A 14,029-nucleotide genomic window follows, 5' to 3' on the forward strand; every position below is an offset into this window, starting at 1 on the left:
GCATGATATATACTTTCCTTGCTGCACTTTTCCTTTCAATAAGAATCATACACTGCCTTGAGCTATTGGAGTCCTTATATCCAAAATTCTTGAATTCTCAACACTTGTGTGGAAGGAAACATTTACATTTCATGGTACAATTCTATTCTGGATTATAAATATATTAATACCCAGTGATCCATTGTGTGTGAACAAGCTTTGAGTTGTTGAGGACACACCAGAATGCCTCCCCTGAGAAGTTTGAGATTAATGGTACATTTGTTTTTGGTGTAAACATTTTGTTAGAAGTGAACACCTGCTGGCAATAGTCACACACAAGATGATGCACTTCATTTACAGGGTTCATGCAGCAGGAAAATATTGGCACTGTATAGGTAAAGGTTAAAAACACCTTGAAAAGTAACAGCATATTTGTGGACATTAATTACAACAAAGCAACTTTATATATAATTATAGCACTGGCAAGGTGCAAAATTAGGTGTGGAAGACTACAAGCACAAAGAGTACCCATGAAGGCACATTTATACATACACATTCCTGACAAATATGTAAAAAAAAAAAGAAAAACTCAGTAAAGTGCTTGAGCAACACTGTTGTTAATGGAAGAACTAAATGTTGCCTCAAAAGGAAGCACTTGCCATCACAGCAAGAAGCACTCAAAGCTGCCTTCAACTTTACTTTTGCCAAGAAAATAAACCACCTAATTCATATCTCAGTGATTACAGAATCCATAAGTAGCACTGGATCCTCTTTTCAAATTGGATCTTCCCTCCAGTCATGCAGGATGAGGAATCAACCAGTTTTGTCATTAGTAAACAGGCAAAGTGTGTGCACAGTGTAAGTGCAGCTGTGGGACAAGTCTGCTGGAAAGTTAAGATTAGCAGCAAATTTTTGAAAGAACAGAATCTGACAAAAGTAAAGTGGATGAGTAAATACTGATATTATCTACAACAGTACTACGCACAAAGAAGCTTGGATCAGTCCTCAGCATCCCAGTTCCTTCCCAGGCATCTTGTGTCTTATGCTGCCGGCATCTTCTTCGTGGCCTTCCAATCCATCAGTGAATACAGTAAATTATTGTCACAACCACATTCTTATACGAACTATATATCAACATAAATGTACAACACTGTACAACAATGTATTCACCTACACACCCAAGCATCACTAGTTATCTTCTACTATGTCTCTGAAACATCTTTATGGATAAACATCTCTGCTAGTGCAGCCTTTGCCGGCTCCAATCAGTTCTACGATCCCTTAAGCTACTCACATGGCATCACAGTAAGTGCTGTGAGGAAGTGCCAAAGTAACAAGTGCAAGCAATTCATCAAAAGCCACAAAATTTTTGTATGTTTGGCTATAAGAAAATATTTTTAATATGAGTATAATATATGCATTAACTGCACTCTGATGCTTATAGAATACTTAGACCGTACTCTGAATACTTATAGTATATTAACATGTTACTTTTAAGATGTGTTGTAGCAGTTTGACCTTGCCTGCAGGAACAGGACTGGCAGCAGCAGTGTGTCCCTGCAGCACACCACAACAGTGTGTAGTGTGGCAGCACCTCAGGGCCACCTGCTGCACCATCACAAGGCAAACTGTGCTATAGACAGCCAGCGACAGTCAGTCTTGGCTGTGGGTGAAGTATATGATCAGGTTTCATAGTTCCAATGAGTGGTAATACAATGCCTGCATCACGTGTTGGATGAACCAACCTTCATGTATTCCTGGTGTGCAGACACACGGTACCTTTAACACACAGACCCAAGTGGGCCGCACTGAGTACAGATGAGGCACTTGTCACAGCACTGATCTAAATGCTTGGTAACACAAGCTACAGCACACCTATGCAACACAAGCCTACGGGTGTATATATGTGATGGGGAGACTAGGAAACACTGGGTGTGGATGATCACTTTGATATGGCAGGTAAATCAATACTGAGCACTTGTTGAAACATTCACACAGAGCTCAGCATTATTCTGAGTAATGGATCTCTGATGTGTAAATCATTTCACTGGTAAGGAACAATTTTATGCACACAAAAGCATGTGGATACAGACTGTTAACATAAACTACGATTTAACTATTGCACGAGATGGACAATAACAACAAAGGAAAGAGGAAGAGAAACCAGAAGGACTTAAACACATATCTAGAAAACTTTTCATGGTAAACGTAACAACTACAGAAATGTGAAGACCTAAACAGGACAATTATCCAATTATCTTCCTCCACCTCATGACCACTAACATACATAAACTATAAAAAACCCAACAGTGAAAAATTAATTAATTTGTACCGGAACATTGAGGAGGAGGCAATCAAAACATAAGAAGCAGTGACTCAGAGCATGATTTGGATGACTGGCTCGGTGGAGGGCTTCTGTGGACTACTGGAGAGACACGTGTATTGCCTTGTGGTCCTAAGAGAGGGCTCAGAGTGATCAGAAAGGGTCTGGGAGTGGTGTGTTAGGTGTTTGGACTTCCCCTGTGGAACATACTAATGATTTTTCATCCTGCTCTCAGTAAATGTCAGGGAAAATGTTACTATTATTACTGTTTTTATAATGCCTTTCCTGATTAATGAAGGATTTTAGATGTAAGAGAAAGAGAGAGAGAGAAATATGTATATATCAGGCTGACATATATACAGCCATAGATTTACAAGCATTCCTACACACCTTATATTCAAAATTTCTAATGAAAGACCAATTTTCACCACAGGGAATGGAGGATAATCTTAATTTAACTTTGCCAATCCCAATATCACACTATGTTAACAGCCAGATTAGAGAGCTTAGTGGTAATGCCTCAGTCTACACCTTACCAGCCCCTCCCAGGCACACCCACCACCACTCAGGAACCTTCACTAGGGGGGACAGCCTATTTGTACTACAGTTGGGATGCAGCATGAGGGATGGTGAGGAAAGAGCTACAGGGAACAGCACACAGGAGAGAGCACACACACAGCACTTCTAGACTGACACTCAAGGAACACACAAGGAGGAGGAAGAGGGTGCTTTGACTTAGCTTGGCATCCGAGTACCTCAAATAAAAATATATCTGGTGTAGGTTTTAGGTTCTCTCTCTCTCTCTCTCTCTCTCTCTCTCTCTCTCTCTCTCAATACACTCACACATATACTTCAGCCTTGATAAGCTATTAATTGCAAATTTTCTAGAGTGAGCATCACCACCCAGGCTGCTATGGAATCACTGCAGTATGTGGAGTGGGAGACGCTGCCACTGCGACTCAAGCTTGACAGGAATGTTTGGTATACACCTCTGCCTCCCCCACCCCTCACCCCAGGCCAGGCTCCCCACAGGACACTTGGCAGTCTTGCTGCACTCCACAGCTGCTAATGTTCATAGTGTCATTGGCTCTAACACATCTTACTCTTGTGCCAAGCAGTTAAGTTAGTGTGATGATATTGTTACTGAAGAGTATTGAAGCAAAATGTTGAATTCCAATGTGGTTATTGATCCTAAGTAAAAAGTTGGACTGTTCTACTTAATACTGTATGAAGCATATTATCACTTGCTCATAAAACCTACAGTCTAAATACTTTCATGTAATTATGTAGAATAAAAAAGGCAAGAATCTGTTAAAAAAAAAGGGAACCTACTTATGAGTTAAATACTTTTTATATGCTATTCAAGTGTAAAAATAAAATAGAAAAATACTAAATAAAACTCATCACTGTACATATGGCAGTCAAAAAACAACATGGACAAACTCAGTCTTGCCAAAACTCCTTCCCTAAACTACTAGTATACCTATTGCTGCTCCCTGGTGCACCACACAGAACATGCAACTACTGTGCCACCGACCCCACAACACCCTCAACACCCTGCCTGCCCTTGTGCCCTTCATAGTGCTGCCAGGACTCCTGGTGGGCGGCGACAACTTAGCTCCTCCTTCCTGTGGCTGCTGCTGCTGGCTGCGCTTCCCCCTCACTTCTTGTACCCCAGGATGGCCTCCCCCACACCAAAGTAGTACACCATCTGAGCAATGCCAAACAGTGGGGCAATGACGATCATCCTGCAGGCACCACCCTTGAAGAATGCCCGTGGTCCCTCCACCTTCAGGATTGTGCTGCGGAGGAGGGTGTGGTTAGTGTGGTCAAGGAAGGACATGGGTGAAGTGAAGTGTGGTGTTTTTTGCATCTGATGCTGGGTGAGAGATGAGTAACACAAAGAACAAAAAAAGGAGGAAGAAAAAGATGACAAAAAGCAATAGGTGTAAAAAGTGATAGTGATGTATGAATGGTTTCTCTCTCAAAGGAACCTCACCAAACCATTCAAATTATGTGCAGTTGACTGGTTCGGTACAGAGGCCACTGGGTATCTTGTAAAAACAGCCAAACTAATGGGTGTTCACTGTGTGTTATAGCTCACTGAGATGAAAGATAAACAGTTGCTACAATACACACACACACACACACACCAAACATTCTCAACCATAGCCGCACATAAACACACACACTTCCCATCCTTCCCAACAGTTGTCACACTCACAGAATGGCATGTGCAATCCCTCGGTACTGGGTCTCATTGCTGCCTTTAGTCAACAGCTGCAGGCGTGTCTTCACCACATCAAAGGGGTTCACAGCCAGTGCTGCCAGGGAGCCCGCAGCACAGCCAGACAAGAAGGAACACCAGAACACTGCCTCCCCTGCAATGGATGGAAGAAGAGTGTATCTTTAATGGCAAGAAGCTGTTACATCTTACATTTTTGGTGGCATGTCTTGGCGTTGGAGACTAATATGTGTGAATGCTTGTGAATGTGTGTTGATGTTTTTCTCAGCTGATCTCTTCTACTGGACTTGCTAGCCTAGTAAAAAAAATATTAACTATTATTATTGCTCATCTCACATTTCTTTTCCACCTATGTATGAGAGTAAGGGCATGATGTATTAGAGTGTATGTGTGATAGGTGGAAACAGATTGGCACGTTTCATATAGGGACTGCCAGGTGTAGGCATGACAGTTTCTTGCAGCTTCCCTTATTTTATGTTCTTGTGTATGTCTGCATGAGGGAGGATAATACTTTTCAAACCTTTCAAAGTCTTCAGTACTCCAAAGGTGCACAAACACACCTGATCCATCAGCCTTGCGGGGGCCAAGGGAGTTGAGGTGAGCAAACAGCGGAAAGTACACGACGGAGAAGGAGACATCCCTCAGCATGGTGGCGGCGGTGCCCTTGTATAGCCCAATGATGCCCTTCTCCCTCAGCAGACGCAGGGTGATGGAGGTGGCTGAGATCTTGGGCACAGTGGCTGCATTACCACCTGCTGGAGAAAAAAACAATTAATGGGTAAGAGAGAATCTGTGCTGTTGAGAGTATCATTCTGGCTGTGTTACCACCTGAAGGAGGGAGAAACATTTGATGGGAAAGTGTGTGTGTCGATGAATCTAGTATGCTGCATGCTTGAGGTAGTTACAGAATATTTACCTCCTAATCTAAATCTAATGGAGTAAATGGGGTAACAGTGTGTGATGAGACTGTAATATGACTGTATGCTTGAGCTAAGTTGGGAAAAGGAGTATTTATCTCATCTAAATCTATGCCTTCCCCTATCCTACCTCTCATCTTCTCTTTTATTTCACAAGTATGGCAAAGTATAAAAGGTTAAGCCCTCACCCCAACTTCACTCAACTACATCACCTGTCTACTGATTATAAGCGGCTGATCCCCATTAAGTCAGGGCAGGAGTACTCTCTCTCTTCAGCATCAATGAGTGGTATGAATGAATGTTAATGTGAAATCTGTGTGCCTTGTCTTTGCTACCCCTTTTTTTGGGAGACAACCTTGGTATGTGTACGTATCTATGTTAATGAGATCCTTTTTCTTGCCACCCATATCATGAAATAAATCCTCACTCTTTACTTTTGTCCATATTGCCCTAGCAGGCCTGCCTCTATTCTTACTTTTTCATATTTCTCCCTACATTTACTGGCCAATGCCTCCACCCTCCCCTCACACTTACTGGCCACTGCCTGTGCTGCCACTCTCCCGGCGTCCTGCAGCTGGATCTTGAGGAGCTCCATGGGTGTGGTGACAACAATCTGACACATGCCAGCCAGACCGCCAGCCATCATCTCCCTCTGGATGGGCAGCTTGCTGTGTGTGCAGGGAAGGCATGAGAGGTTGATGTGTGTGTGTGTGTGTGTATGCTATCACCACCACTCATCATAAATGATACAAAACTCCTTCCCTTTACAACAACATCCACACTCTTCCAGCTCCTTTTCCTATAACTCTCAACCTCTACTAGCTCATTCTCCTCCACACACACACACAAAGTTTATATCTTCATCTCCTAGCCACAACTGTCACTACACACACTTTCAGTTTCTATTCCTTCCTATAACACATCCCAACACACACATTCACAAGCATAAAACCACCCCTCCATCACACTGCACCCCTACATGTCCCTCCTTGAACAGCAGAGGCCACACCATCATTCCACCAGCACTCCAACACTCACCCCTCCTTGGTGGTGAGGTGGTGGCGGAAGAAGTCATTGGCGGTGAGTTTGATGGCCTTCTCTGGGGTGATGAGCAGGATGTTCACCCCCGAGCCGCGGTACATGCCAAAGTAACCCTCCTGTCGGTAGGTCTTGCGGAAACAGTCCAGCCTGTGAAGAGAAGGCAGAGTTACAAATCCCCAAAAGATGTCTCCCAGCTCCTTCTCCTTCCTATGATTCTACCCTTCATAGACACACACACAAATGCCAAAGTAACCTATCTCTAAGTCTTGCAGAAACCAGTACAGCCTGCAAAGAGAAAGGAGAGTTATAAGCCGCCAGAAAATATCTTTCTGGTCCCTCTCTTTCTTCCTATAATCTTACTCACCACTGACTCATCATTTCCACACACACACACACACACACACACACACACCATAGTAACCTTCCTGTCTCTTTAAGTCTTGCAGAAAGAGTCCAGCCTGCCAAGAGAAACGAGAGTTACAAATCTCACTCACATGGAATTATACATGCGCTCGCCATTGGGTCCGATCTGTTGGTTCTGTAGTCGCGTCTTGACAAGGTCCAGCGGGAACACACATGTCACCCCCACGATGCCCGCAATGCCTCCATTCAGGATCTTGGGCAGCAATCTGTGCGGGGATGCAATGGTGAGTGTGAGGCTGTGGAGGAATGTATATGCATGTGTCTTTTGTTGTGATGTACAAGTTTTTTCTTTGTTTTTACTTGTAACTTTCTCCCAAACAAGTGGTATAAATTAAATCAATAAATACACTCAAGGCATTTATAAATCTCCAGAAAATGTTTTTTCTTACGCAACTTGACACAGTAACGGTATCAAAATTATACTCATTCACATGTGTCAACTGCTCCCTTGCTTTTACTGATATCTTTTCTTTTCCTTTTATTTTTCATGCTCTAAAATAATTCGAGTTCTCCATCTCTTACCAGTAACTTTTTTTCTTTCATCTACCTTCCACTTCCTCTTGTACTCTTGCCCCCTATTCACCCTTTGAGTAGTGGCTGTGTAAATACTTTTCTCCCTGACCTGCTGTTGGACTTCCATATTTGATAATTTCTTGCTTGTTCTTCACCCTCTGCCTCTTAACTCCAGCACACTACTTAACCTGCTCTACCAACACCTCCCAGTCGAAATTTAAAATCTTGTCATCTAAAATAAGTGTTGGAATATTGGTAAGTATGGCCAAGTACCCTGTGAATAAATACCTTGAGAACCTGTATTAATAATGTGGTTAGTTTATATCTTACAATAGCCAGTTACAGTATACAGCTTTACCCCATCCTTCTCTTATCCTCATATCTTCATTCTCTTGCAGTCTCTAGGTTCGTTGACATAGTTTTTTTCTTTCACTTTCTTTGGGTTGTTTTTATATCCTTGTCTCACTTTAATCTAGGTAGGTATGTTTTATACAAGGACTGCCATGTGTAGACCTGATGGTTTCTTGCAGCTTCCCTTATTTACTAATACTATTATGTTCAAAGAGATGGCTTCAAATTTTCTCCTATGACTATTCATTTATTTATTTTTTTTTTTGTAGTGCTGCCAAAATTTCAGCCAACTATATTCATATATTGTACAAGATGAAAATACTGCTTATATGAAGACAGAGGCAAACAAATGGACAATAAGGTAGATACACCAAGTAGTCATGCCAAAATTTTAGTCAATCAACCATATTTACATACTGTACAAATAAAAAAAAGTAAACAAATAAAACAAATAAAAAAAAAAATACAGAAAGGCAGACAATGTGACACACACACACACACACACACACACACACACACACACACACACACACACACACACACACACCTCAATGTTGGACAAATGCCATGAATCTATTGAGACACAAACCTGGTGACACAAGAGCCAACAATGCCCCTCCTCCTCCTCCTCCACCACTCAACCCCCCCCCTTCTCTCTCTCTCTCTCTCTCTCTGTACTCTCCTGCTGCTGTCATGCTCCTTCTGCTCCTCCTCCAAGTCTTTGTCTATTACTTATTGTAGAGTAGTAAAATAAAACAGGTAGGAAAGACTTAGATGTCTTAAACTAAATCTCTTGTAATACTTTTGTTTTCTCTTTTTTTAAGATTTATGGTGATGATAAGGAGAGAGAGAGAGAGAGAGAGAGAGAGAGAGAGAGAGAGAGAGAGAGAGAGAGAGAGAGAGAGAGAGAGAGAGAGAGAGAGAGAGAGAGAGAGAGAGAGAGAGAGAGAGAGAGAGAGAGAGAGAGAGAGAGTACTAAAACCAGCATCTCAGAGGAGCCATCAAAACACAGCCAAGGTACAAGATCTGACAGATTATGTTCCACTGTTTACATTCCCAGTGGCTTTTTTTTGTAGCGAAGTTAGCTACACAATCCTCCCTCCATCCCCCACCTCCCTTGGTAACTCCATCCTCCCTCTCTCCCTTCCATAGTCTCCCTTCTCCCTCACTCATTCACTTCTCTGTCACACCTCCATCCTGTAGCTCCCTTCCTCCCTCTACCCCTGCCCTCCCTTCCCTCTCTCGTCCCCCTCCCTGCTCTCCATTCACCCAGTGCCAAGGGAGGTACAAACACAGTTCATGCTGCACTAAAATATCACTACAGTTTATGGGTTGCTGTATAAATTTGTGTATGCTTTTTGAGAGTACCTACATATGAGGGACTATTCTTTATTTTCTTGTTTTATATATTATTTTCTAGTAAGTTTGCAAATGTATTAGTGTAGGTAGACAGATTGAGACACAGAGAAAGATAGATAGACAAACACACACACACACACACACACACACATTACTGGGAGAGGTGGAGTGCAGAAACAGTGCTGTATATAAACAGCAAGAAAACTAGGATGATTTTGTTGATAAATAGGAAATAATGAGAATGACTTAATCGTATATATATATATATATATATATATATATATATATATATATATATATATATATATATATATATATATATATATATATATATATATATATATATATATATGTAAATAGAAAACAAATAAAAGAAGGAAAATAAATAAATAAACAAATAAACAAAAATTGACACACATGCACACACACACACACACACACCAACACCACTACCACCACCATCATAACAACATAAGTAACACTCACTTGAACTTTGGCTGCTGGTCTCCCATGGCTGTGTTGTCCTGCACCACCGCCGCCACCACCTGCAACACAGTAACACACCCATTAATACACTTGACCTTGACACGCACACACACACACACCTAGGTGAGGGCTGATAAGAACACTGATGATGATGATGAGTGGTGATGGGGAGGGAGGAAGGGGCTGTAGATAGGGTAAGGATGGGAGGATGGGTGTTGGTGATGGTGGTGATGAAGGGGGAATGAAATGGGGGGAAAGGGGGAAGGAGGGAGGATAGGGGTGATGGATAGGGTAAGGAGAGGAGGGGGAGGGAGAGTGGCTGTTAGTGTTCTGTTGCCTCTTATTGTCCGTTATGCTTATCAGCTTTTTTTTGCATTTTTTTTATTATATCACATTATCTCTCATTCCATATCTCTCTTATCTCCCTCTCTCTCTCTTTGCCATCTCTTCTCTCATGCCACTTTCTTCCGATCTTTCCTCCCTCTTTTTGTTCTTTCCTTTTCCTATCTTGTCTGTCTGCCATCTGCTGTGTTCTCATGATGCTTCTCTCTCTCTCTCTCTCTCTCTCTTCTTTGCTGACATGTGCCTGCATAGTAAATCAACATTCTAGCCACACATGTGATTGGTTTAATGAGTTTACATGAGTTCCAAATGTCTTTTCCTTTTTTTAAATATTGTGTACCGGTTACTCTTGCTCCCCTCAGTAAAATAAATCCAACTAAAATTATGTCCCTTCTAAGTTTTGTTAATTTCAAGTGAATATAATGAGTACTCACATTAACAAGGATTTTTAAGCTATTGCCAATTAAAATAAGCTCTGGAACACAATCAGCATCATAATCTGAGAACAAACACCTTGAGAATGTGACTGTATTAAGAGTTTTCTTCGTTTTATGTCTAATCCTGGTCATCTTCTTTCTAGCCATGCCACAGACACAGGTGACTTCCAGTGACTGCCAAGAGCAAGAAAGGCCCTCAGACTTCCCTAACACTACAGCACAGCACCTTGTACGTAAACCTGTGTCAGCAAACGCAGTCACAACACACACACGTATAACCACAACTGAAGGAAAGAATATGCAAAACCCTGCCATGTGATGCAATAGTCCTGGTGCTGAGTGGACAAAGCAAGCGATAAGTGAGTGTAACAGTGGCTGATGGACGGCTGCAAGTGACAGTAATGTGATAGCCTCTGAGAGACACTTGATGCCTCCTCACTGACATGATGGCCTATAAAAAACTTAATAAAATGGAATAAACGGAGACACGGCTGCTTAAAGTGACTCGATGCTGCAATTTTTCAGAGAGAGAGAGAGAGAGAGAGAGAGAGAGAGAGAGAGAGAGAGAGAGAGAGAGAGAGAGAGAGAGAGAGAGAGAGAGAATGGTTGAAGTCATTAAAGACACCTGCTAAAAGATATCAAATAGCTACCAAAAATATTAAGAGCAGAAACTGTAAGTAAAGGAAACTTGTTTAAAAATTAACATGGACACACATTGCTGAGAGAGAGAGAGAGAGAGAGAGAGAGAGAGAGAGAGAGAGAGAGAGAGAGAGAGAGAGAGAGAGAGAGAGAGAGAGAGAGAGAGAGAAACTAACAAAACAGGGCAATAATGTGAATAAGAAAAACTGTCAGTTAAGTATATACAATAAAACACACTAAAAATAAACGCACACACACATTGATGTCAAGAGAGAGAGAGAGAGAGAGAGAGAGAGAGAGAGAGAGAGAGAGAGAGAGAGAGAGAGAGAGAGAGAGAGAGAGAGAGAGAACATATACACAAAACAAACATGACGATAATACTCCTAATTAAAATTTTGAAACACACACACACACACACACACACAATGAAAGGATGAAAGAATAAACAATAAATTTACCACGGGCTGCCTCACTCACTGCCGTTAAAATACCTCACTACGCTAAGATTAAGAGAAATTAGCACAAACAATAACACATTTTAAAATATATGCGGAGAGAGAGAGAGAGAGAGAGAGAGAGAGAGAGAGAGAGAGAGAGAGAGAGAGAGAGAGAGAGAGAGAGAGAGAGAGAGAGAGAGAGAGAGACTGGGCATTTGTATTCTCATTAGCATTAATTAAAGTAACACGATTCCCAACTCTATCTCTCAATGTCTCACAAACCTATCACCATCATCACGGCTACTCACACTATCCCACCACCACATACTACTATTACTATTACCTTTGGGACGAGAAACACTGGGAAACACAGAGAAACACACACACACGAGAGAGAGAATACAGGACGTAGTGCAGGCACGGGTGGTAATGTTGACTGCAGAACAGCTGATCGAGGCACTCACTCAGCCAGCCAGCCAGACACTCGCCCACCCATCGTCTGCAATAACTCCCCCTCTCACTCTCTACAGATGCCCTATGCACTCCGCACGCCATTTACACAAAGGCTTGGGCGTGTCTATTACTCCAATGATATGTTAGTTCCAGGAAAGGGCGTTATTCTGTACGAAATAGGTAAATATAAGAGGAGATTGGGATAGCCCTGTTCTTACCTGCTGCCTCGACCACCGGCTGAGATGCTGCCAGACGTATGCTTTATTCACCCCCATACATGGCTGTTACTCGTCTACCCAAGTATTTGTAACCATTTGTAGCTGTACAGATTTGAAAATAGGTTCGTATTGATCTGTTATTTAATACATAATCACTGTGCATTTCCTGAAATTCATGAATATTGCTTGTCCATATACCAGACACCACTAACCTTGGTAATGCATTCTGGTTAATCTATTATTGTGTTTACTTTTGCACTGGTTTATTTAACCATGATATGGATATGATATGCATATAATGTGCTGGGATGATAAGTATGAAGCGCATGGTGTTACTTAGGACAGAATACTGCAGTACCAGTACGACATTTGGGCAGTAAGTATAGTTTATTTTTAAGAAATAGGCCAGTGGGTTTGCCTTTATATTTCTTTCTTCCTTGTCCCTTTGCTTGCTTATTATTTCCTTCTCTCCTCTTGTGGGGAAGCTATGACAGCGAGGCATAAAAGCAAGGGTTCTCCCTCAATAATGCAAGTGTGGGAGCCTCAGACAGACCACGTGTTTTTATGATATCTTTATATAAGCAGCTTACGCTCTCTGCCTCACTCTCCATTTGTCTCCGTCAAGGCCTCGTTTTGTCTCCCCCAGCTGACACAATCTGCGCCAACAAACATCCAAATTATTAGGGAGGGATCTACGTGCTCTCTCTCTCTCTCTCTCTCTCTCTCTCTCTCTCTCTCTACGTTCATGACTTTACTTATATGCAAGAGAGAGAGAGAGAGAGAGAGAGAGAGAGAGAGAGAGAGAGAGAGAGAGAGAGAGAGCATACATTAATATTAGCACCTGTTTCCCTATTTTCAAACAGAGAAATCTCATCTCTGCACATACTGAACTAACTAAACCACAGTACTTCCCTCCTTTCGTCCCACACCCATTGAAAACGCAGACTAATTATTTCCTGCCTCCATACACTAAAAGACCTATAGCTCTGCAGCGTAGGAAAAACAGCAATCGGTAATAGAACTCCTGTTACCCACACTTGCTGCCCCGCTTTACGCACCTCACAAAGTTTCCCTACTCCATCGAGACACACCAGTGATAACGAAAACAAGTGTAGTAGTGTGTGGCTTCTCAATCAACACATATTCATTTTTTAATACTTTGTTGAAGGAATAAGACAGTTGTGTAAGTGAGCGAGCCGTCGTGGTAAGAGTGTTGTTCTTGTCGTTTTAATGAAATGTTACTATTTAATTATTGTTTTTGTTAGTTGTAGTTGTAGGAGTAGGAGTAATAGTAGTAGTAGTGGTAGTAGTAGTAGTAGTGGTAGTAGTAGTAGTAGTGGTAGTAGTAGTAGTAGTAGTAGTAGTAGCAATTACTATTATTATTATTCACAGGTTTACGAGTGTCGCAGGAAAAAAAATCCATATTTGCCGAAGAGTGTAGCACATCACGCTATATGGAAGTGTACTTAAGCGATAGTTATAACAAATAAGAGTGAATTACTAATTGTCTTAGAAAGAGAGGACGGGTGAGGAACAAGATTTTAGAGGCAACAAATACTGAATTAATCCCTAGAGGGAGAGGAGAGGCGGCCGCTACGTCATTGCCCTGCCACAGTGAGGGTTTGGTTCCCTGAGGGGATTTATAGGCCTGTCATGCAGATGTCAATTGATCTGAGCTGCAAGTTACTGTGTCACACCTGTGCTGCGGTGACGCTTAGTGAGGTACTGGGTAGGTTCATGTACTGTGTGCGTGTGTGTGCGTGTTTACTGCAGAATAGAGTGCGCACGCACCCAGGCCGTGACACGCCAAGCTCTTCGCCAGTGAGAATTACCCTCTGTGTGTCTGGCCAATGCTAACACGACATG

The 14,029-nt window shown here is 42.0% G+C and overlaps 1 protein-coding gene across 4 annotated transcripts; it reads right to left on the reverse strand.

Annotated features, from left to right (window-relative positions):
- Nucleotides 1-127: 127 nt before the first annotated feature.
- On the reverse strand, nt 128-12,247 carry LOC135102418 (mitochondrial glutamate carrier 1-like). 4 transcript variants are annotated; one of them, XM_064007688.1, is made up of 8 exons: nt 12,164-12,245; nt 9,638-9,696; nt 7,000-7,134; nt 6,503-6,652; nt 5,999-6,132; nt 5,108-5,302; nt 4,527-4,683; nt 128-4,104 (listed from the first exon to the last, which is right to left on the reverse strand). In XM_064007688.1, exons 1-8 carry the CDS (start codon nt 12,218-12,220, stop codon nt 3,963-3,965), a joined length of 1,029 nt encoding a protein of 342 aa, XP_063863758.1. In that variant the 5' UTR covers nt 12,221-12,245; the 3' UTR covers nt 128-3,962. The 4 variants fall into 4 exon arrangements, with proteins under 4 accessions (XP_063863758.1, XP_063863760.1, XP_063863761.1 ...); XM_064007690.1 differs by lacking the exon at nt 12,164-12,245 and adding an exon at nt 11,836-11,974; XM_064007691.1 differs by lacking the exon at nt 12,164-12,245 and adding an exon at nt 10,643-10,683.
- Between the last annotated feature and the right edge of the window lie 1,782 nt (nt 12,248-14,029).

The sequence above is a fragment of the Scylla paramamosain genome, chromosome 7 (genome assembly GCF_035594125.1).
Source record: "Scylla paramamosain isolate STU-SP2022 chromosome 7, ASM3559412v1, whole genome shotgun sequence".
Classification (NCBI taxonomy): Eukaryota; Metazoa; Arthropoda; class Malacostraca; order Decapoda; family Portunidae; genus Scylla; species Scylla paramamosain.

What these genes read in the sequence shown, in the direction of transcription:
- LOC135102418 (XM_064007688.1), bottom strand. Translation starts at nt 12,220, where the DNA reads ATGGGGGTGAATAAAGCATACGTCTGGCAGCATCTCAGCCGGTGGTCG. An exon ending in GGCAGCACAGGCAGTGGCCA is followed by an intron (nt 5,303 to 5,998) that starts GTAAGTGTGAGG and finishes TTTTTTCTCCAG; the next exon opens with CAGGTGGTAATGCAGCCACT. An exon ending in GGGATTGCACATGCCATTCT is followed by an intron (nt 4,105 to 4,526) that starts GTGAGTGTGACA and finishes CCTCCTCCGCAG; the next exon opens with CACAATCCTGAAGGTGGAGG.